The sequence below is a fragment of the Phoca vitulina genome, unplaced genomic scaffold (genome assembly GCF_004348235.1).
Source record: "Phoca vitulina isolate PV1807 unplaced genomic scaffold, GSC_HSeal_1.0 scaffold2, whole genome shotgun sequence".
NCBI lineage: Eukaryota > Metazoa > Chordata > Mammalia > Carnivora > Phocidae > Phoca > Phoca vitulina.
The window spans coordinates 25,769,242-25,794,505 of record NW_022589705.1 but is presented as its reverse complement, the minus strand read 5'-3'; the positions used below and the strand labels follow the sequence as shown (position 1 = coordinate 25,794,505).

The window sequence follows — 25,264 nt, the reverse complement described above, 5'->3', positions numbered from 1 at the left end:
TCTGCTACAGTGTTCCAAACTGGAGCCCTGGGGAATTGTACCCACTTGTGGGGACCATGAGAACAGTTGTTTCCAGTTATTTTCAGGCCCCAAACTTAGAATTAGCATGCCCAAGCTCGGTATACCTGTTTTTAAAAAGTATGATCACACTCCAGTACCTTTTTCTTTAAAAAATAACTTTAGTTCCTTGTCTACGCTCATCAATAGGTGAAACTCTAATGTAAATGACATCTACTTGCTTTTGTTGTTAAGAAATAGATCTATCCTTTAAAAAGCCTACAGCAAGCCATCCCCCAAAGCTAATAAATTTCAAATCACAAAAGAGCAAAGTCTTTTGGCTTTATTGTCATTGCTGCTCTGAGCAATGTATTATAAGAAGACAACTTCCTCTCCCTCAAAGCCCAGAGAAAGGCCTTTTCAACAAGCGTCTTGCACAGGGAAACAACAGATTGTCTGTAGAAAGGCCTCATTATTGAAAAGATTTGCATTTTAGGAAAAGCCTTCTTACTGTGCTATCAGTTCTTCAGTTAAGTAAGGGTCAACGATTGTACGTCCAACTCACAGCTCCATCCTGGATAAGATACTCAACTCCAGCCTTAGTTTCATCAGCTAAGGGCCAGGCTGGACTCAGCGATCTTTGAGAACTCCTCCTAGGAAGATTCTTTGGCTCTGTGTTATCATCTGAGAAGTCACTAGAACTGTGGAAATATTAACTACAAGCAGTAAACACAAAGACAGTGGTAACAGCTCATCTGAAGCCACTGCTCTATAAATGGCAGACTGTTGTCAAATCTACTGTCTCCTTTGTTCCTCTGCTCCCGAGGGAAGCCAGGTACTATTATTTCACTCTTCCAGATGAAGCCATGCAGATTCTGAGAGGTCAGGGGACTTGCTTCAAGTCTTGTTAGTAAGCAGCAGGCCTTCCTTCTCAGTCCTCATGCCCTTTCCAGTTTCTCGTGCCTTGGGTGTAAATAGGGACTTCACATCCCACGTCATCCACTGGGACTTAGAGCTCTCCATAGAATGTTACGGAGGGAAATATTAGGATTAATATTCACACACTAACATGCTACGGATGGTGCTAGGCCAGGCTCAGAGACAGATAACAACCAAGCCACCAAAAAAAAAAAAAAACAACAAAAAAAACAAGCCGACAGTAAAGACCCCTAGTAACTGCCAGGCCTCCCCTCCTAGATCTCTAGCTCCTAAAAGTCATCCTCTGGCTGCAGGGAGCAGCTGTATCTCACAGCCAAGCATTCAGCTTCCCCATGACTCTACCACAGTCCACTGGTGGTCCCTGGAAGGCGAATGTCCACAAGGTTAAGGCATCAATGTTTCCAAAAGCAACCTAAAGAACATAATCTGAATCATCTTATACATTCATGCTCCCAAATGATTATGATCAGATTTGCTACATTGTCATATGTAGTATAAAATTTTCTTTGGTGTTGTCAGAGGAATGGATGCCCAGGGGAATATAACAGTGTAAAGCATTCAGATCAGTGGTAATCTATCCAATAATGTAATTTTTCCTCCTCCTTCTGTACCTCTATCTTACAACTTATATATTAAGAGAGAATTCCACACATACATTTATTGATACTGCTCAATCATTAGTTTTAGACACTGACTGATATGTGACTACAAAAGTTTTATAAGTCAGCTGACACTGTATGAGATAATTACAGAAGAAGTGCCCATACGGAATTATAAAAAATCATGGCAGATCACAGAAACAAAACTATGGCAGAAGACACCTTTCTTGCACAAGGTCAACTAATGAGGTATCGTCATCAACCTTGCAGGTTTCCCCTTACACGGCCATTCCAATAAGGTCAAAGTGTTCTGATTTCTGTTGTGGCAACAGAATGTACTGGGTTCAATATGGGGAGGGATATGAGGCAAACATGATGAACAAATATGAAGCTGAGAAAAATTAAAATATTTGTTAGTTTCCCTTAGAAGTCCTCCTGAGACAAGTCAACCTTATAATTCACACAGAGAAGGTCAAAAAACAATTGCAATACAAGTCTCAGCGGGACCTGGAAAAATTAATCCTCACACTGAACTTGTCCTTTCGGCTCTCTGTACTTTTGGCACCGCACACTATCTGAATTGCAAAGATAAAGCCAGACCTCTCCCTCAATGGAAAACAGTCTTGATTTATCATTTGTGAGATACTACTAAGTAGCATGCATGGAAAAAAAAAGTCATACTGTCAGGATTTATTCTCTAAGACTCCATAAAACTCACGGTTCCCTGCTAACACAGATTTTATTACTTCAATTGGGCAGTTCCCAAACCAAAAACCTCAACCTGCAATAACTCGTGATTAAACTTCTCCGGTAAGTCATTGCCTCACCTAAAAATGTCGAAATAACACAGAGATGGATGAAGGCCCGCTAACCTTAGGTAACTTCTGGGGGTCTTTTTCCTTCTTGGTACACAACGTGAGCTCACATTGTAGAAAGAGCAGTGAGGTGTTGAAAATGGACTTAAACACAAAGCTGAATCGCTTCTTGTCCATCTCAGCTTGTGGGATAGGAAAGTGAACCCTCTTGGGATTGTAAAATTTCACAGATTCGTCTTTAGGACAAATGTTTTCAATGATGGTGTAATCAGACATCCTATCAGGGTTTGAGTATGGAGAGATAAAGCACGTTTGGATGGCAAATCCCAATTCTTGGTCAGCCTTAGTAACAGATACCTACAAAAGAACAGAAAGAGCAATCAGATCCAAGTTGGCATCTCACTTTTACTTTAGGCACAAGGGTAACATGTCAACACAGGGCTTCTGATGAGGGACATTGCTTTATTTTCATAACATAATAGTCTTCTTTCTAATTACAAAAGTAATATATACTCATTGAAAAAAGATGTTTTCCATCTAAACTTGGTATGGATGATGACAGTGAATTATTTAGTTCAAATGCCAGTCTGGAAGATTCCAATACAAGATGAATTAAGTCTCTTCAACCTCCCATAAGTCCTCTGGGAGATAAAAATAAAAGCATAGCATGCACCTAAAGTGGATTTCCAAAATAAACAAAGCACCAACAGGCAAAGCACCTAATGTCATAATACTGTGTCATGTCTCAATAGTGTACACCTGTAAAGCAAGCTATTTTTCAAAGCTGCTCAAAAAATAAAGTACAGAGGCAGAATCTATTTAACCTAGGCAGAGAGGACTGAACTTCTAAACTGCCACAAGTCATAATGAGCCTAAAACCTTGCAGTAAAACTGCAGATTCATCTCAAGTCCTGCTTCATAGCAAGCATGCAGAGCTGGCCTACGGGCTTTGGTGTCCGGGACCGTGCAATCTGGTGGCGATCACAAGCCTGGCAAAGTGTCCTAGCTGCTCACAGGTCCAAACCAGACCTTGCCAAGTACTCTCCCTTCACTCTTTAAGCCCAAGGGTATTTTAAGGGAAATCTAATCTGGAAATGTTTCCAACTCATTATACTTCCCTCTTACAAAACATTTGTATGGGCTCTGTCCAAACCTTGCTAAGGTTCTTTTCTTTAGAAACAGGAAGTGGTGTTTGGCCAACTATAAACAGAATTCAAACCTCAACTCTCCTGAACTCAGCTAAAATTCCCAGACCAGAGTGGATTCTCCATTTGGTGACACATGGATCGCTGCATGAACTGCCTTTCCCCTCATGCCTCATTCTCTGCCTAAACTTAGGATCAAAATAAACTTAAACACTTTAGAAATAAAGTTAGTCCTTAACCATAAGCCAATAGCCCCAGAAGCCTTTCAAAAGGCGTGGAGATATAAACACACTTTCCATCCTGAGAACCCAGGGGAAACCCCTGACACCGCATGGGGCTCTGAGGACACAGCACTATTTTGAAAGATCCCTCCGTGGTAACTCCAAGACACTCAGCAATGAAGGTGATTGTCATTATGTCACTGTAGTGCTTTAAAGTTCAATCCCTCTGATGGTGAGATAAATAGTTTCATCTCCATTTTGGAGGAAAAAATGAACATACAGGAGAGACGACTTGTTCAAAATCCTACCTGGGAAGCACTGGATAAAACCAAGCTTTAAACCCAGGTCTTCCAACTTCAAGCCCATTTTCTCTTTACTATTTCACTGTAGCCACAGGGTTGATTCAACCAAACCCACGATGTGGCCTTGGGAGAACACCTGGTGGGAAATCTTTCTAGGAAGTAGTGTTTGGGAGTCTGCAAATATTCACACATCATTATTTTGCCAATATTTCTGAAAAATAAGATATTTTATCTGGGAAAGATGGCAAATTACATATATCCTATTACTAAAAAGTACCCTTTAACATGACCTCAGAACCCACAATGCAAACATGTAGACAGAAGAAGAAATGTAAATCTTTTCTCGAATCTCAAAAAAAGCATGTAATAGTAGAAACTCTAAGGTATCCCAAAAAGTTGTTTTAGAGGAAAAAATATTATCAGCAAATCCTTTAGTCTAAAATGCCCTGGGCGGGGAGGGTGGGCACAGTCAGTTAAGTGGCTGCCTCTTGGTTTCGGTTCAGGTCGTGAGATCAAACCTTGCATCGGACTCTGCACTGAGCGTGGAGTCTGCTTGGATTCTCTTCCCTCTTTCTCTGCCCCTCCCGCACTCATAAATAAATAAATCTTGTAAAAAAATAAAATGGCCTGGAAATGAGTAGTAGAAGGACTACAGGTCTCAGAGGGAGACAAGCCTCAGGAAATTATGTGGCTCATGCCCTGTGAACTCTGAGCCTCAGTTTCCTCCCATACAGAAGAAGGGCACCAATACCAACTAGAAACAATTACTGTGAGGATCTGTAAAGTCACAATTACACGCAAACAACATAGTTCCCAGCTAGTCAATACATGACAGCTGTAATTAGCAGTTACTATTCTAGATTTAAATTTGGGGGTTATAAACAGTTCTTTTTAATGCCCCAAGACAAATGAACTAAGAGAAAAGCTGCCATGATGTGACCAACTATCACCCAGAGATGACCAAAGACGAGGTGGCAAAATCAATAATGTCTTGGATTAAAGGAAAGGATATGGTCTAGAAGGAACAGGATTCTGGGGGTGTGATAAGGATGGCTGGGAGAAGAAACTTGGAAATAGTTCTCTAGACCAAACCAATGATTCAGTGAGTTTTACTTACCTTAAATAAAAAAATTTTCTTACCAGCATTGGAGTCCAAACAGAAACAAAGATTAGGTGTGGCTGCTATTTTATTTTGCAAAATATTTACAGATTCTCTATTTTAGGTGGTTTTAAACAACTTTAAAATAAAGCTGTTTAAAACATATACCACCCTCTTCAAACTCTCAGTACACCTGATATTTAAAATGGTAGCAAATAGGGGCGCCTGGGTGGCTCAGTCGTTAAGCGTCTGCCTTCCCCTCAGGTCATGGTCCCAGGGTCCTGGGATCGAGCCCCGCATCATCGGGCTCTCTGCTCGGTGGGAAGCCCGCTTCTCCCTCTCCCACTCCCCCTGCTTGTGTTCCCTCTCTCGCTGTGTCTCTCTGTCAAATAAATAAAATCTTTATAAATAAATAAATAAATAAATAAATAAAATGGTAGCAAATAGATTCAGTCCATTTCTTTTTCATCATTTCACAATGTCTTTGACTAAATTTAACTATGAAAAATACAGATGATATATGAAAAGATATAAATGTGAAAATAAGGGAAAAAAAGAATTTCAAGTAAGCAGCACTGGGTGGGTGGACTGGGAAGAAAAACCAAAACTCCCAGGGTAGGATACAGGAGGAAGACTGGCCAGTGATTAGCATAGAGCAGCAAAGCCATAAATTAGCAGAGCCAGGTACACATTTGGAAAAGAACAAACTGCAGTTAAGCAGGGCCCCTAAAACCCAGGGCATGACAGAGAGTCACTGCCCAAATGCACACAGGTGGATTGTGCAGCCAGAAATGAAAGAAGAAAATAATGCTCTTGGATAAGAAGAGATCTATAAATTAGGAACAGCATGTAGAAAGCAGTATATTTTCCCCAGTGGAGAAAGAAGGTATACCCAAAGAAAGAGAAGACCTCTCAAAACAGGGAATCAAAAAAGAGGAGAGATCCAGGAAAATGTCTAGAGCCAGTGGGCTCTATCCCAGAATCTGAACAAATGTGAGAGTTATTTATCTTTCTGAAATAGAAATATGTGCTCTGAAGTCACTTTCAACGTATGGAAGTATCCCATTTCAACCCCGTAAGCTTCTCACTCCTTGCACAGTAAATTAGAACACCAGCTTGCAGTTTAGCCCCAAAACTAGCTCAGGAGAGGATGATGTTCCTGTAAGACCAGCAGATATCCTAGAATCTAATCTAAACCTGGATAATGCACTGCTAAGTGGTCACATTTTCTCCTCTTTAAATGGCACTTTGAGGATAAATGATAGCATCGAGTGGGCTCTTGAGCCAGACAACCTGAGTATGGACCCTACTCTGAACTCCACTAGTTACTGTCTGACCTTAGACAAGTTTGTGCCTCAATTTCCTCACCCCTAAAATGGGGATATCAATAGTCTTGTCTCATTGGACTGCTTTGAAGAGTAAATTACTACAATAATTATAACCAAGTTTGGCACAAAATAAATCTGCAACAAATATTAGCTGTTATTACCTCATTCTCACTACCACTACCTAATATTTTTATAGTTATTCGACAGACTTAGGCTATGCATAATCATTACCATTACATATATGGAACAGCTTAACACATTTATAGATACATTTAGATAATGATCTAAAAAAACCTTAATTTTCATGAGATAGGGTAGCATGCAGCATTTCACTAAAGTGTGTTCTACTACTGAACCCCTGTTCCAAAAATGCTAATGACAAGCAAGAACGGGGCTTTATTAGTAGAATTCACACCACTGATTTATTTTATTTTATTTTATTTATTTGACACAGAGAGAGAGAGAGAGCACAAGTTGGGGGAGCTACAGGCAGAGGGAGAGAGAGAAGCAGGCTCCCCGCTGAGCAGGGAGCTTGACGCAGGGCTCTATCCCAGGACCCTGTGATCATGACCCGAGCCAAAGGCAGACGCTTAACCAACTGAGCCACCCGGGTGCCCCATCACACCACCAGTTTTTAAAAAAGCATTCATCTGTAAAACGCTCTCCCCATGTAGCAAATCCTGCAATGTCTTACTTTGGTCAGAAATCAACCTGGATGCATTTTCTGAGCCAAGCCCTCACGGAGAGCTGGTTAAGGGCCGCAGGGAAGAACATGATGAGGTCTTCTGGGGCAGGCACCTTGGCTCTGCCCCAGGAGCTACGACAATTCCGCCCTAACCTAAAAGCCCAAGGCTAATGTCCAGGTCTCATACCTCAACATAAATGTGTCCATTCTCTGCCACGGAGAAGACCCCCTGAGAGGGCACGAGAAAGAGGTCAGTGTTGTACAGCTCCATGTTGAAAGTGATGTTTCTGTTGGGTGGGTCCTGGAAGCTATTGGGATTCCCCACCTGCCGCAGGCTGCAATTAAACTGGGGAAAACAAACAGACAAACAAAACAGAGATAAATCCCAGTCAAATGAAGGATGAAGACCCTGGAACTTTGTAAGCTTTGGTCTTTAACATCCATTTCCCCCTCCCCGCCCCACCCAATAGTCCCTAACTAAAGCCAACCAAAGAGACAACATTCTCACAAACTACCTGCTGCAAACGAACACATACCACCACAATTTCAGGTCGGCTGAAGAAGGAGGTATCGCCTTCGTCCATATCTCCTGGAAATCCATTATCGCCTGACTCCAGATCTTCGTAACCATCTGGCCAGCCACTACTATCTCCAGGTGACGGAACCTGTATCACAATCTAAAGGGCAAAGAAAGCACGGTATGGTTACAACACCAAATCGCAGGATTTGGTTCTACCTCACACAGACACCCATGTAATAATTCAGATGCAAACCGAAAATCTGAACTTAAAAAAAAACCCAAAACTCCAAGTTTTCTTAGGATTTTACCTTCAAAGAGATTATAAAAATAAAGAGAAACCCAACATACGTTCAAATTAAGACTTGAACTAAAATATGCATTTTTCCTTGTGAAAAAGTAAGACTTGTTTCAAACAGTGGGAAAAAACCAGGCACTGAAACAGGGCTGAACGGGGTTGTCAGTAGGCCAGTCTACACTGGAGGGGAGGGGGGGCTTCTCTTTACATCAAAAATTCTAACAAATCCTAAGAGCAGGCTAATTCGAAGAGCTTTTCTTATTTGTACCCATCAAGATTTGTATAAAGTGTGAGTTGGAAACTAAGTACCTAATGTTTACTATCGAGCTAGTCTCCTCATCTTTTCTCTGTACTCCTCTATCTTTTCCTCATTTCCTCCCCCATATCTTTGTGTATGGTGTACAGATGCAGGAAAGAATCGTGTTTTTATCTATGACAATCTATCTTAATGTTAGTTGAAATGACTATTCCTAGGTTAGTTCTAGATAACATGTAAAATCCACCTGAGGACCATGACTCCATAAATAAAATCTTAATTTCTTTGCATTTATAGAATAGTCACATTTTTTGTTTGGTTTTATTTCATGGGCTTAGATTTTTGAATATGGTGCAAAACAAAAATATGTAATAAGTCAGAAAATTGCTACAGTTATAATTGGAACAGCTACAATATTCACTGAAGGGAACAGCATGGGAAAAGAATATAGGAAAACCACTTCTCCATTCTTTACCAGTTCCGCAGAAAGAAGTATTGATGGAATTGAAGCCAAGTACCCAGGACATTGCTTACCCTACGTATCATCATCACAATACACACACACACACACACACACACACACACACACACCCACCCATGAGAAGAAAGGGATTTTAAAGGCTTAAGATACACCTTTCTCTTCTGAGGCATATTTTTTTGTTTGTGTGTGTGTTTGTTTTACTTAACAGATTACCATAGCCTCTTATTGGTGTTAATTTAGTCATAAACTTAAAATTCCAAAATCAAGTATATCAGTAATATATGCCATTCATTATACCTGGAAAAACTGGATAATGTAAGAAAATTTAGTGTTGGAATTGGCAGGAGGGTGTTCATCATAGAGGTCAAAGGTTAATAAATTATTCCAGTAACAAAGGGAGATTAGCTGGGCCAGCCTGGTGTCAGGGAAAGATTAGTGGATGAGAGGTCAGGAAGCTGGATTCAGTCCTGGCTCTGCCGTTAACTAGTTCCTCAAATCTAAGCAAGACTCTTAATTCCCGGGAGTTCAATTTCCTCACCTGTGAAATGAGGAAGTTGAATGAGATCATCTGAAGGTTCTTTCCAGCTCAAACACTCTAAGTCTGAAGAATAATAAACTTGGGTCCATAGGAGAGTCAGAGCCCACGTGAGCCACCCTGACAGAGCACCTGATCTCCAGTCTTTCTTCTGGATGGGTCAAGTGTATCTACTGAAGGGCAGTGGGACGGACATGAATGACAGTCCCACCCACCCTGTCCCATGCCAAAGCTGAACTCGGGGATTTATGAGCCTTATTTTTACCATCAAAAGTATAACCTGAACTGCAAAATTAACACTATAAAGTACTTGTGAAATTTCATGTTTCAAATTATTTTAATATTCACTGCCTAGTGTGTATTTCTGCAAGAACTGGCTTAATCTGAAGAAAAAAGATTTAGATGAATGAGCTGAGAAGAAGGATTTCTGAAAAGTGTAGGTTAGCTATTGCAGTGGGTTATCATTGGGGGAATCTATGTAATCTCGCTTTGGGTAACGTCAAAAGTAGCAAATCTCCTGATTTGCTTCAAGGTAGGATCTTTCTCAGAGGTGGAGAGAGACTTAATAATAATTTCTTGAGAGCCGTTTTCGGATTTCTCTTGGTTCTTTTGTTCATGAGGAAAGGAGAAGTCCTCCCATCTCTGGACAAAACTCAAATGAGGCCACAGAGACCACGTAGCTGGTTAGCTCAGTTGTGTAGACTCAGGGTCAAAGTACATCCCATTTTGTTGAGAACTGACGCTTGGCTTTGTTTAGGCCTGGAGTACATGCCCCTGCTCATGGTCATAGAAACTTTAAGGCTAATTTTAAGGTAACACACGGCAAGGCTGTGGCAAAGGGCCAAGCTTTGTTTTGGAGAACACTCACGGAATTATAGTAAACCACACCATCTGGGGCTGACCGCCGGTGACGAGTACCACAGCCATTCAGGGGAGACTCCAAAATGAAGTGGGTGCCATTCATCTTGGCCTTGCAGGTAGGATCCAACAGGGTGAGCTCCATCCCTGAGTAGCTGTTGGCCTGAAACAACAACCACCAAAGACGTAAAGGGGGGGCCCACAGGCAGGTCTGCAGCACACGGGGAGCACGTTTTGCTCGGTCCTCCCATACAATATCGGTTGCTGGAGGCCTGCGTTTCCCCTCCCTGCTCGCCTCCTCCCAACCTACCAAGGATTGTGTTTGTTGGCCTTGGAAATTCAATACCAAAATATTGACACATGAGGATCTGGACCCCCCTCAACTGAGAACAACAGGACCTGAGTGAGACTCCCAGCCAAGGGGAAGTGAGTCCATCCAACTGAGAAAACAGTGTCAAGTCCCCAGAGTTCAAAAGTGAAAGAACGAGAAGGAAATAACTAACACACACTGGCGCAAGAGGGGAAAGGAGGTGGCTTTCTCTTCTCTAAGAAATTGCACTGACCTGAAAAGAATCTTTTTCTACAGCCACGATCATCTTCTCATCATCACATCTGACTGACAGGGCAACCTCCATGTTCCCTTGCACCTCCTCGGGCTCTGTGGGATCAGGAAACAGTTGTATGCTGGGGATGACCGGGGCCTTTGGCCGGGGGATCCCATCTTCTCCTCCTTCCTTCTGGCCTCTCCTGGAGATGTCGGGGAAAGGAAAGGGGAAACCTCCATTTCGGCCTCCGCCTCCTCGGATGGGTGGGTTCTCCAGGGCAGGCAGGGGGACAGGGTCCAGCAAGATCCGTAGCTCAGGAGGGATGGTATGGACTTCCTCATCTCTCATTTCCTCTGGTGGTGACAGAAGGCGGCGAAACATCATCAGTGTTTGATGCCCGGCCACAATCATCATCATCATCATTAGAAGGAGGAACAAGGGGAACTAGCAACTAGCACAGAATGGGCATGTGTAAAATGACTCTTCACAAGCAATGTGTAAAAGAGATGGGGATCTGGAAGCCTGAATTCTAGTCCTGATGTTCTTTCTAACTGACTGAGTGGCTTGGGGCCAATGGCTTATTTCTCTGTGTCTTGGTTTTCTAATTTTTAAAATTGAGGTTGGATTAGATCAATAGTTCTCTACTTTGGCTGCACATTAAAATCATTTGGGGAACTGAAAAAAATTCCCTATACCCAGGCTGTACCCCAGGTCAAATAAAAATCAGACTCTCTGGAGTGGGACCTAATCATTAATATGTTTAAAGCTCTCTGTATGGTTCCAATGTACACCCAAGGTTGAGAACCACTGGACTAGGTAACTTCTAAGGCTCTACAAGCTATACAAATCTATGATTTGAATAAGAACATTATTGTCCCAATATATTATTGGGCCACTGAAATACCTCCCTTGAATCTAGAGATTCTTTAGCATAATTTCTCCAAGGAATTCTTGAAACAATATTGGCATTTTAAAATTATTCGCTATCTCCTTTCTGCCTACTAAATTCCAACAGCTATCTAGGCATCCTGGCCTTTTAGAACCTAGTCCTGAAAAGAGAAAGCTGCTTAGGCACACTTATTCCTTCAAAGGGAGAGACATATCTGCATATAATTAATGCTCAGTGTTCTGTCCTATTTTCAACAATTTAGGGAAGAAAACTTTTCCCAGTGTTGTCCATATCCAGTCTCAAAGCCAGTGCTTGAGGTCAGTCTACCTCAGTGGGAGCAGGAAGTGAAGATAACCAGAGGACATGAACTCTCCTTCAATACTATCTTTTGGAAAAAGATGGCACAGCCATATGGATCCAAAAGAAATCAGAGCTTTGGAAGGTTTTTAATTTGTACGTTGATAGAAACATTCACAACAACTCTTTGAGGTAGGGCCTATTTTTTCTCCCATATTACTGAGGAGGAACCTGAGGCTCAGAGGTTAAGCAACTTCCCCCTGAAACGGTGAATAAATGGCCCTTACTCACGCTTGGTAGCAGTACGACTGGGGTAAGGAACAGGTCTGGGGATCAGAAAACTTGGGATTTGAGTCTCGCTAGCTATAAGGTTCTGGAAAAGCCCCAAGAACCTGTTAATATTCAATTTTCTGCTCCATCCAACTGGGGTAAGAACTCCTGTGTTCCCTCTGGGTGAGATCGAGAAAGTGCCTGGTGATTACCGTCCTGCAAGACTACAGTCTGACCTGGGACTTCTCCCCTGTAGTAGGAGCAGCTGCACCTCAGCTGTAAGTGATTAGGAGGCACTTCTGAGAGAAGAACCCAGGCTAATTTGCTCCTAATGTAATCACAGTGAATTATGTGATCTACAACGAAGTTCTCCAACATTCAATCAACTCTGTTAGTGAAAAATCTGAACCAAAAAGACCATTTCCTCAAAATAATCTACCACAATTCTAGATAACCTTAAGCTTTATAGTAAAATGTAGTCAAACGAATCATCAAAATTTACAACAGAACAACAGCACCATATAAGCTGAAATGAGAGTTCCTCATTGGAAAGCCTCATCTGGTGGATATTTTTACTTGAGGAAAAAAAAAATCACACTTACCATTGTTTTCAAGCTGAAGATGGAATCTATTAGCCACAGGAGCCACTGTATATGATGTTACTGGACTATAGCCGTTGTCCAAAGCCCACTTGACCAGATTCTCTTGGGTTGAAGGAATGTCATCTCTTATTGATTTGGTCATTATCATGGATCTTTCACTCTCTTTCCCAAAGCCAATACTGTTAGGAGCCTGAAGATCACAGCAAAATTTCACTCATGAGTCTAAAACTAAACAGTGCTTTAAATAAGAATCGAGTATCTGAAACAAACAGATTCTACATATTGTAGATGAAGGAACTATTTATTCTTTTGATCCCTATTTTCCTTGGACTTAGGGCACTGACATGAAAATCTTTAATAGCAGATAAAGAGAAATCTATTCATGCTATTTGATCATACCATTTGGGTTGCTTATATTGATAAAAATAACCCAATGATCACTAAGTAGCTACATACTAAGTATACCTAGTATGTTACTAGAGTTAGTTTAATGTTTAAATTATATACACACACATATCAAACTTTCCCTTATTTTTACTTAAAATGATGTATAAAATATACAGATGTGCATGTTATCCTGCCAAAAATATGTCCCTGCTTCTATCTCCGGTACCCTAGATTTAAATGAAAGAAGGCACAACCTAGTTACTTCACTGTGGAGACCGTCTCATCTTTGTAAACTATTAAATTCCATATGGTGAAATAACCAGTACTGATATTTCAGTTATAATTTATGATCAATTTAGTGATCCTGTCACTGTACTCATTTGTCAAGTTTATCAACTCAATATGCTTAGATTTTGTCTTTTAAATATTAATTCCTTAATTTGGGTTATTGTCTCTCTAACCAATATTTCATCCAGCAATACAAGTTGACTTTCACTTGGTAATTAGTTACAAAATTAATAGTGAACGACAGAAATCCTTCCAAGAAAGGACTGAGTAACCAAGACACGGATGGTCAATTTCCACATCACCTGGCTCCTAGGGCAGTGATCTTGTCGGATGCGAGGGAGCTGAATGCTGCAGGGGAGGTGCCAAACCCAAGGCACCACCTTTCCAACAAGTGCTCCAACAAGGCTGGCAAGCCCTGCCGGCATGCAGATCAGACCATTTTCATGCCCTATAAAGATCACTTTAATTTCCATGCCCAATTATTTTCTCCTGCATACATGCAGCATTTTTTCCCAAATTCCCCATTTGTTTCCCATTCTATTTGCCCCTAACAGGACTAAATATTAATCCTTTCCCACTGCAAAACCATAGAGGATTCACAGGCTCTAAGTTCTCTTGGCCTCTTTGGTTGTGGGATATTGGCTGAGGACACATATTTTCAATTCAAAGCTCAAAGGCTCTCCCCCCAGGGTATTTTTCTGTTACCCAAAGTGCTTCTCTGAAGCTGTGTGACTGGCCAGTCACAATCATGCATGCGAAGGAACCATGCTTTGCAGCCATTTGTGAAAAACTCAGTTTCACAGGTTTGGAATCTTCTAGCTCTTACTTTGATTCAGAGAAAATGCCTTGGGGGAAGAAAGGGTTAAAAAAAAAAACTAAACTAAAATGAGGTGAAGAAGGATCCAATTCGTTCTTAAAACTTAGTTTCTTAGGCGCAGCTTCTAGCCTTTCAAAGCAGCATGTCGTTTTGGTTGGCTGGACTTGCAACACTGGCCTAAACAGGACTGCTTGGCCTCATCTGCCCTAGTCTTTCATGTTGTTGGACAGCTGAGAAAATACTGTATTTCCAGAATACTATCATCACAACTGCCACCTGTCTTTTTTGTACCAGTATGGAATGATTTGTTTACACCTTTCCACATTAAATCTAGGAGCTGTCAGTACAACTCATATTGATTACGCCTCAGGACTTACAAAGCTAGAAATCTATCTACTACACATTTGTAAAACAGCAAGGCTTGGCAAGTTGGTTCCTTCCCAGCAATGAGCGAATTCCTCACCCTGTATTTCTGGGAGTTCCCAGGCTTTTCCAAGGCTTCAGTGTAGCTACTCCAAATGGGAGTTTTCCCGGGGAGGGGGTCCTCCAAATATCACCACTATGTTTCAGCCACATCTTTGTGAAGGATGGTGAGCTAGGTAGAGTCCAAGCACCTCCCTCCCTCCTTCCCCTCCACTGCCAAACACACACTTGCATCAGAACTGATGGTGGAGGGGGAGAGGTTGGTCAGAGATGTAATGCATATTCCCACTGGGATTAAAACATGTCTTTTCTAAGAACAAGCTGCCTATCATCAACTTTGAAGTGCTAAGGTCATCTGAAATAGTATAACAAAAAATTTCTAATAAGTTTCCTCCATCTATTCTTTTATGTTTTGGAGGTTCTTCCAAAATGTGATTATGCATGGTCCATAAGGGGCCTGAAGAAAGAGCCAGAGCTGGGCATTGTGGATGCTTCTAGTATTCCCGTTCTTGTCCACAGTCCTGCCCTTTGCATCTCTTTGGACCATTCTGTCATTTGGAGGGTGCATTCTGCCCTATGCCCCACCCCCTACAAGCACACACATGCCATTCATGTTTAATGGGGCTCTTCTTTACATTTACCCCATCAAGTTCCTTATAATTCTTTTAGTAGACATTTTGTTTTTCACTTTGTTTAGAGAAGTTGCTCTTATAGACAAATTTTTGAAAAATTGCTTGTGGAAGGAAGATGAACTCCCTTTTTATGGCAAGCATTGTGCTAGAAGCTTTACATATGTTCTTTAATTCTCCTGTAAAATATAAGGAGATGGGCATTCTTATTCCCTGATTAGAGAGGAGAACCCTGAGATGCACAGAAATAGCACGTATGGTGGAGAACCCACCATGTACACCCAGTGTGGCAAGTGCTTTAGACGAAATACCCAGGAGGCACCTGACAAATGTTTGTTGAACAAGTAAATGAATGAAGGAATGAACGAACTCTACCACACCTCACAAGAACTCTCGAGGTGAGTACTATCATCATACCCATTTCGTAGGTAAGGCCACAGACTATCAACTAAGGATTGCCATTCCTCTACCAACTAAGAGGAATGACAATCAGAAATGGGATTTGATTCCAGCCCTGTCAGGCTCCAAAGCCATGGCTCTTGCCACTCTACCAGGCTGTCTCTGAAGAAAATACTATGAACAAGGCCACTATAAACCCTATCCCCTTTCTAAGCATGACTGTATGTTTTTTTAGTAGCAGGGACATTCCCCTCACAGCACAGGCAGAATTCACATCTGAGACTGGCAGTTAGGAAATCACAAAGCATGAAACGGATTGGGAGAATAAAAAAGAACATCATGCAACATTACCTAATTGTTTAGTAATGTTGTCATGCATTGTCCAAAATTGGCCTGGAACAGGAGTACAGCCAAAGAGGGGAATATAAACAGATCTTGCACTGGGATGAGCAATCTCATTTCTAGCCTTTCTTATTCATATGAAAAGTGAAGGCATTCACAGCGAACTCCAGGAACACATGCTCAGGTACAGAAAGAGCCACTGAAGGGTCAGGGCCAAAAGAACATTTACACAACTCCAGCAGGGAATTAAAATGTACCGTATGTTTTTGCCTTTCAAAGCATGATTCCCTTTCCTGTTTTTGTTATTCTGAAAATTAAAAACATTTGGTTGGTGTGCCAGGCAGCAAATGCTGTAGACACCCCAGGTCACCAACACCCCTCATGCCATGCCAGGGAAAGCAATCAAAACAGCTCTGACTTCAGAAAATCACGGCTGGGCTTTGTTCTCGACACCAAATTAATGGATCACCCTTACACACGATGGTTTATTTGGATCCTCTCAAAGTTTAAAAAAAAAAAAACCCACAGGAACCAGAAACGATTACTTTAAAATTAAGATGTGTATGCTCGTGGCTTTGCCTGCTGCCTCTGGTGAGTGCTCGTGCACGACGGTACCTAGGGGAGCACCGGCTTTGTTCACTGCTGTATCACACTGAAGGATAGATAACACCCAAACCAAAGGCAGCCCTCCCCCGCCAAATACTGAAAACATAAAATCCTCTCCAACTGCTACAATGCAGGTACTGAAAAAGGAATCAGACACAATTTTTTAAAAAGACAATGCACAAAAATTGAAATCTACAAAAGAGATTCTAAGATAGTTATATTCCTAAAAATGAAGAGGGGGAGTTTTCCTTTAACTTTCAATGTAATTTGTGCAATACTCTGTCAAACAGTTATCTTCCTAAACATATTTGAAAAAGATTTATTTTGGGGCACCTCGGTGGTGCAGTCAGTTAAGTGTCCGACTCTTGGTTTCAGCTCAGGTCATGATCTTGGGGTTGTGGGATCGAGCCCCGCGTCAGGCTCCACACTTAATACGGAGTCTGCTTGAGATTCTCTCTCCCTCTCCTTCTGACCTTTCCCCCACTCTCTCTCTCAAATAAATAAATAAATCTTTAAAAAAAATTTATTTTACTAAATTTCAACATTCAACTTTTCAGGAGATTAGCTGCTGTTTGCCTATCACACCAACCAATTAAATTTCTTAAGTATATTTCCTTCATGAAAATAATGCTTAGGGAATAGGCTGGGGGTACTCTTCCTGTATCATTTCACTAACCTCTCTGTTACTGTGATTCTTTTATCAGTGTTTCTCTCTCAGAAGTTAGAAGAAGCAAAAAGACACGCCAATAGCATGTACTTATCTCAAAAAGAAAAGTCAACAGTAGGAGCTGGGGTCAGCGCAATTTTCCACACCTTCCCTAAATACCTCACCTAAAGTAAGAGCTGATATTCAGTACCACGACACTGAGGCCCTTACAGGACTGTCAACCATGAAAGGCCCCATTATGCTCATTATTCTACACTTACTCTGACTGGAAACTACAGTCATACACTTCAGGAATTTCACAAATGAGGCAACAGGGTCCAGAGAGGTTAAGGGACTAGCCCAAGGTCACCGTTTTTAAATGGCAGAGTCTGGACTCAAATCTCGATCTTGACCCCAGAGGCCACGCTTTTAACCACTACACTGTCTGCCCTTGTCAGGAGAAACCAAGGAGCAGCCTATTTCACAAAGTGAAAAACAACAGAGAGAGCTCAGAGAAGCAGAAACTTCACAAAAATAACACCCATTAAGCACAGCTTAAATTGCTGCCATGCATCAAAACAAAGAAATGCTCGACCAACTTACAACAACTTTCAGGTTTCCCTTAACATCAAAAGACTTGATCACCCAGTTGACAGACTTTTTGCACTTCAAGATCAGGACGAGATTTTTGACCACCTCAAGGTCCTTTCGAGAAGGTCTTATGTCAATTATTATGTCCACCTGGAAAGCACTGTGAATGGAAAACAAAGGCAAAGTTAGGACTCAAATGCCAGAAAGTTGCAACTCTCTCCTCTCTTCCAAGTCTTCATGTTTCCAGTGTCTGGCCAGTTGATTAAAAAGCTGGAGTTGATCCCAGGCAAATGACATGTGCAAAACAGATTGTTAGTGCACACAAAACAAAATGGTTTTACATAACAATAGACAAATATGCCTGCTGATAATTGGATGCTAAAATTTTTCTCCTTCTTTAGGAAAAAAAAAAAAGATGGTTACTTAATGCATCCACTGTTTGAAATGGACTTGGGCAACCAGAGGAGTGTACTTTTAAAGCAGAATTGTTGCTTTTCAACCTTCAACACCTTCAATGTGTAACTTTCCAATTTCCTATATGCTCAAAATCCTTCAAAACCAGAAATTTAAGTGCCAGTTTGGTAAGGAAGGTGGCAGGGAGGAGGGAGGCCTGGTAATAAAAACAAAACAAACAAACAAACAAAAAAACCAAACTAGGACACTTCAGATAAACTAAGCAAAAGGCTAGAAAATTTGACTATATTATATAAGGTTTGCTTAAGCCATTAACATTAGCTACAGAATCATATCTATATTTACTTTCCCAAACTTCTGGATATACAGTTATTAAAATAAAGAAAACAGATGGCCAACCAAGTGATTACTGGAAAATTGATGAACACAACCCAAACTTCTAAGAATTCAGTATAAAAGAGATTTTTTTTAACCAAACAATAACATTTCTGTCATTCTGAGTTTAAAGGAAAGTATTTCTTTCCATTTGGTTTTACACACTTGTAAAGCATATGATGAATGATATACTCAAATGAAGCCTAAGGCTTAATATCTAAGCACATTTGCCAGATTTCTTCTATTCCCGTTCTCTTTTAAATTTTCCACGAAATTCTTCATGTGGGACAGAATGGAATCTTCCCAAAACTGATGTGTAGTTTATTCACTTTTGAAAGCAAAATTTGATTAGAATTTTAACTTTGAAATCCCTCTACAATATAAATTTACATTTTAAGTCACTAGTCCACAGGAATGCAGGCTAAAGTGGGAGAAAGAGCCACTTTTCCTCTTTTATTCTCTTTTTTAATTCCCTAACCATTCTTGGCGGGGAGAGTTAAATTTTTAGTCCTGGGGCAAGAAGTTGAGGGTAGAAGGAGAAAAAGAACACAAGCAAGAGGCAGGTTGTATCTAATGGCTCTCTGGTGTGTCACCATGAAGGGTCACACCTACACACACACACACACACAGCTTTAAAGTATGAGTGCAAATATGCTACTAGAATGCTAGGAACAGAATTTTATTAAAAACAGAATGTTATTAAAATTATAATTATGTTAATAAGGCATATAATTATTTTTTATCAGGGATAACCTCAAAGGAGATATCAGTGTCCAGAAGTTCAGAAGAGGCTTCAGAAACTTATCTAGAATATAGGGGATCTAGAGACAGATGTAGAAAATAAAATATACCATTGGTGCCTTCACTTCCTTTTTCAAAACTTCTGTTAATTCACCCAAAGCATCTAACCTTCTACACAGGAAGGGCTGTACCTCTCTCTGCCTCAAGTCAGTAAAGATCTTTATTTTCATCTCTCTCTCTCTCTTTTTTAAGATTTTATTTATTTATTTGAGAGAGAGAAAGGGAGAGAGAGCAAGCGGGGGGAGGGGTGGGGGGAGAGGGAGAGACTCTCAAGCACACTCTGCGCTGAGCCAGGAGTCCTACACAGGCTCAATGTCATGACCGGGAGACCATGACCTGAACAGAAACCAAGAGTTGGACGCTTAACTGACTGCACCATCCAGGCACCCCTTTCATCTCTTCTCAGTTCAAAACACACACACACACACACACACACACACAATCACACTCACTTACCTGTAGGGGTTAGAGTTGGGGGTAATTAACTCAATGATGTGTACTTCCTTATCCTGGGGCTGGCTGGATATCACACAACCCTCTGCTGCTTTGGGCTGAAGGTACTCAGCAAGGTAATTGAGCGAGAGAAAATTCTTCCCTATGTTGCATGTGGGAGGGAACACTTGATCTGAAAGTAAAGAAGCCCAGGATAATCCGTCAAACCGCTGAGCTACGTGGTAACCAGAATCGAAGGGAAGAAGGCGACAGTGACACTGAGCAGGTTCAGGACACAGGGAAACACAAGCCCTAGGAAGTGCCTTAGAACTCCTCAGCCATGGCCTGAAATGCCTCCCATATGGTCGCCAGTGACCTCCTACTGACCAACTCTATTGGTCTCTTTGGGTCTAAATCTTCTCCTTTCCTGTTCCCTGTGAGACTGCTTTGTCCTCATCCACTTCCTCTGACCTATCTCTTGTCCCTTTCCCTGGTTCCTCCTCCTCTGCCCATTCTTTAAACACCAGCAATCCTCAATCTTCGGTGCACACCAGAATCCACCCATTTGGGACCCCATCCCAGAGATTCTGATTTGGAAGATCTGGGGCGGGGGTGGGGGCCGCCTAGGAAGCTTTCTTTTTGAAGAGCTCCATAGTTGATTCTGATACAAAACCAAGGCTAAGAACCCCGTTCCTTCCTCAATCCCCGTTTCATCTCATATTCTTTCCAGATGATCTCCATCACTCCCAGGGCTTCAACTTGCACCTAGATCATCACTCCTTTTCTGAGTTGCAGACTTGTGTTGTCTTCTGTCTACCAAGCACATAAAATCCAATAGGTAGTTCATAGCCTGCATACTCGCTGCTGAAATCATGATCTGTCCAATTCCCCAGATATGCTCCTCCTTGGATATTTGTTATTTCAATTAATAGGAGAACCAACCACCTAATTAATTCTCTGGCCTGCTATGGAGAATTAGTCATTCCCTCATATTTATTCACCACAACACTACAGATCTAAAGACTGAAGGAAGGAGTTCGGGGCAAACAATGAGGGCAGACTTCCACTCTTTCTCACAATCTTGACACAGATGACTAATACTTTGGTAATACTTTACAGTTTACAAGGTGCTTTCACAAACATCATCTCGTTGTGCTGAGGGCTGCTCATCACCTCCACCAGGGAAAGCGACACAAGTACCGAGAGTCTGAAGATACTCCCGTTTACACATGCCGTTTACACAGCACTGCGCTTGATGGGATTTCCAGCCAGTGGTTTAAATGTTTAAACAGAACTTGAAAATGCTGGCCGTGTGACAGCTGGGACCAGTGTCAAGGAAGTTCTAGGTGTAGCAAACTTTTTTTCAGAAGGGGTAATTAATCAGAGCCCTGGCACGTTAATGAAACAACCTTCTGCCTCTTTCATTTAACAGACAGGATGCTGGGGTTCAAATTCATGTGCAGGTTTCACTCAGGAGAGCGGGATCGGCCCAGGAGGTCCCCAGATTGGGTTGATGCTGCCCTGCTCCCAAACCCCCCCAAGCCTGCATCACCCCCCTCGTGCTGAAGTCTACAGCGCACGTGGAGGCATCCTGGCTGCGGGCACCGTGGCGCCCTCGGCACCAGGCCGAGACCAGAGGGAACCAGAGGAGCTCAAGAGGCCCCAGCAGGCAGGCTCTTCACCCTGCGTTCTTCCCTACAGACCCCCTCAGAGAGAAGAGGCCAGGGCTCCGCTGACTCCGGCGGCTGGAGCAGCCTCCCCCACCCCCACATCTGCTGAGGGTTTTGCCAGATGAACAGATGAGGAATGCACACCGTGCAGCTGCAGGCCTGCGGATGCCTCCCCCAGATCACAGGATAGAAAATGATACCGGGGTGGCAAGACTGAAATGGAATCAAGAATCAGAGGGGGTGTGTATGGGTCGGAGAAAAGCTAGTCCGGAACTCAAGAGACTAGGACCCTCTTGGGACTCTGGCCTGTAGATCCATCCAGTTCACAGGTGTGCCTGGTTTGCATCTGGCGTAGAGTGGGCACATGGTGTAGGCTTCCTGAATTGACAAACAATGATGTGAGATTTGAGACAAACAACAAAAAACTCACCCACGTTGTGTCTAGGAAAGGTTTGTTTAAAAGTTGCCGTTATTAAGGGCTGGTCCCAGATGCCACTGTCACTAAGTTGAATAAGCTGATCACTCTCTGTTGTGTATACATGTGTGTGTATGAGTTCTTTTTCCCCCAAACGACCTTCCGCACGCCTGGCATCAAAACTTACACCAACTGCCAAGTAGAAAGGAAACCACAAAGGGGAATCCCCGCGTAGAAACCTGGCAAGTTTTTTGGGGAAAAAAGTCACATGCTTATTTGTATTTTAGGAAAGGACTGACAAATGACTTTGCAACCTAGAATGATATACTCTGGGAACATGGGGGATAATGCAAACTCCTCATTTTCTTGCTGTGGAAACTGAGGCATAGGTGGCAAATCAGAGGGTTGCTTGAAGTCTCACAGTTAACGAGACTGGCTGGGATAAGAACTGAAACTCCTCGATTCTTCCACTCTAGGTATGCAGGTTAGAGTAGTAGTTCTCTAATGTTAGCACGTATCCGAATCACCAGGAATGCTTGTTAAAACACAGGTGGCTAGACCCCACCCCCAGAGTTTTCAATCCAGTTAGTCTTGGGTGGGCCCAAGAATTGGCATTTCTAATAAGTTCCCAGGTGATGAGGATGCTGCTGGGGTGGGAACCATATTTGAGAGCCACTGGGGGATACAGCAAGAGGAGGCTCATGGCCTGGGATCCCTGGACTCAAGCAAGGTAGAGACAAGTCAGGTTCTGGGAAGCTGGCTGATGAGTCCTGCTCAGTGGAGCCTGATCCATGGTGATAGACGACATCACCTTGTGGTCCACCAACCTAACCAAGGACCCTCATTTCTCCCAACTGCTCTTCTCCATGCTGTCTACCAGTGACTCATACCCAGGGGCTCCAAAGGTGTTATCAAGGAGTCATCAGCTTTTACTGGACTGGACACCAGGTCCTTTAAGTTCTTCCTTGGCTCAGTGTGTGGCCCTGGGGACGTCACTAAACTCCTCACTCTCAAGGCAGGCGACGACTGCACATAGAAGTTCATGCACTGTCAGGAGAACAGCTCAACATTCTAAGTGTTACTGTAATACATTTTCTTATTCTAACAAATTCTAGGGGGCAAAGGGTGAATAATCAGCATTCTTTTATGCTACTGGAGTTCTCCTTCAGAAATGCAGACCACTGGCAGGGCTTAGAATCTTTGTTAAAAGAGGTTTTTCATTTTGTTCCAATGGGATTTGACTTCTATTATAAGCTACCTGACCACCCTCAGAGTCCAGTAACAAACTTCAACTTTTTGAGTCCAACACTCATCTAAAACTCTTCTCTCTACTCTGTGAAACAAGTCTTTCCATCCAGGTGCCTACTTGCATTTTTAGGTTGTGCTTACTTGGCTAAGACTTACTATACGGCATCAGGAAACAAGCATTAGACTCAAGAGTCAGGAAACCTGGGTTTGAATTCTGGCTTCACCCCTTGCTAATAATGTGGATTTGTGCTAATAATGTGGATTTGAGCAAGCTAGCTTCACCCACCACTAACCCCTCTGTAAAATGGTGGAAATAATGGCTTCCTCCTAGGATCGCTGGCGAGGCTCAGTGGGGTCCATGGGAAAAGCACCCGATGTGGCCTCTGCACACAGCACACACTCCAGCACCAGGGTCTGCCTTTCCTGCACCTGTCACACAACGGGCCGAGAGCAAGCATTCAATAACCCATGCTGTGTTGTCACGCTGCCTGTGTTAGAGGTGGCAAGTGCTGCAGAATTCAACAGAAAGCAGATGGACGCTGCCAATGTGACATGCAGTTTTCACATAATCACCTGACTATAACAAGAACTCATTCACAAGAGTTGTTATTTCTAGTAACTTAGGGGGGCTCCAAATATACTCAACTAAAAATAATGATGAAACAAGTTATTTTTAAAAATGGGCCTTCAAGCTGAGTGACCAGATATATATATCCTTCTGCAAGGCAAGGAAATTAAAATGGGCCATCTCTGATCAAGGCCACACAGTTTCGTTCTCCAATAATTTTGTCCTTGTAACTGGCATGGGTATTAAAAATATATTCAAACACTTTTCCTCTGCTATTGTCCAAAATCTAACTGATGTTTCAAGACCATAAACTAACATTGGCTTCCAATGTTTGCAGGTTAATAGGTAAGGGGATGCCCTAACTGTTGACTCATTCTGGCAACTCTTCCTTCTTTCCATTAGTGATCACCTCCTTTCCCTCACCTCAGATTCTCACCCTTCCCTTACTCTGACTTCTGTGCATGGATGTCTTCTAAACCCTACACCACAACCTCCTCCTCTCTCAACCATGCTACTCCCCATTTCCTGCTTGGCTGTTACCAGGCCTGTTTCCTCCGAAGGAAAAAGGGAAGGAGGGAGCATGAGGGGAGCAGGCCCAATGATCTCCCGGGTCCCTGCCAGCTCCAACATTCTGTAATTCTATGATTCCTTGCCCTAACCACCTGCTCTCTGAAAAGAAAACAACTGATTGTCATAAATCAGTCATTAATTGAAACCACATAAAATTTACCTTCTCCCACTTTAATATAAATGTTTCTTGCTATCTTGAGTTCAGTGAATGAAGTGACTGCTCCGTACTCCTTTCGAGCCCAATTTAACAGATGTTCGTTTCCATGGGGGAAGCTCCTTTCTTCTGTTTCTGCTGACAAGGAGAAGTTTCCTGATGAAAATTGGACGATGGAACCCTGAGACACCTAGAGGAAATAGAATAGAATAGAGGAACATACATATTTAATGTGGTGCAGTCACCGGGAGCTAAATCTTAATTAGAGAAGGCACTTATCAACCAATGGGTATTTGTCAATCCAACCTCTTCTCTTTGTTATACAGGCAGATCATCTTATTTCAGCAGCTGATTCAAGAAACAGTCCCAAGGCTACTTCTCCCAGAAAACAACAAAACTACCAATGATGCAGGACGTACGTAAGAATTTTCAAAGAACTCTGTGATGAGAGACTGCAGAGTGCATTGTGAATTATCATTGCTGTTTTTTTCTGATACAATTCATTTCAATTACATTGAAGTAATTTCAAGTAATGGGTTTCAAGTTGAGCAGAAAGTCTTGGTGAGTGTTGTCATGGGCTTGTAGTGGGCTTCAAGATCAGGACAAGCAACCCAAAGTCCCAGTAGCAAGTAAACTTCACTTCTAGGTCTTCCACGACCATAGCATCTACCGACAGTCACCACCACAGAGACACAGCAAGAATCCCCCTTTGGTTTATGTTCTCCTGAACACGGAGGTAAAAAGAATGACTGGAGACTGCCGGTCTTCTACCACATTACACTGCTTCCTAGAAGAAAGATGCATGTATGTT

General features: G+C 42.2%; 1 protein-coding gene across 3 annotated transcripts in view; it reads right to left on the bottom strand.

The window, feature by feature from the left end:
• The window catches only part of TGFBR3 (transforming growth factor beta receptor 3), a 194,445-nt gene that overhangs the window by 25,174 nt on the left and 144,007 nt on the right, over positions 1-25,264 (bottom strand). For all 3 annotated transcript variants that reach the window (XM_032423884.1, XM_032423898.1, XM_032423891.1), the window contains exons 5-13: positions 24,460-24,643; positions 19,853-20,021; positions 17,819-17,966; positions 12,679-12,868; positions 10,639-10,973; positions 10,086-10,238; positions 7,667-7,807; positions 7,318-7,476; positions 2,408-2,707 (exon numbers count right to left, since the gene is read on the bottom strand). In XM_032423884.1, the coding sequence (XP_032279775.1) occupies positions 2,408-2,707; positions 7,318-7,476; positions 7,667-7,807; positions 10,086-10,238; positions 10,639-10,973; positions 12,679-12,868; positions 17,819-17,966; positions 19,853-20,021; positions 24,460-24,643 (1,779 nt within the window). The remainder of the gene's footprint in view (positions 1-2,407; positions 2,708-7,317; positions 7,477-7,666; positions 7,808-10,085; positions 10,239-10,638; positions 10,974-12,678; positions 12,869-17,818; positions 17,967-19,852; positions 20,022-24,459; positions 24,644-25,264) is intronic.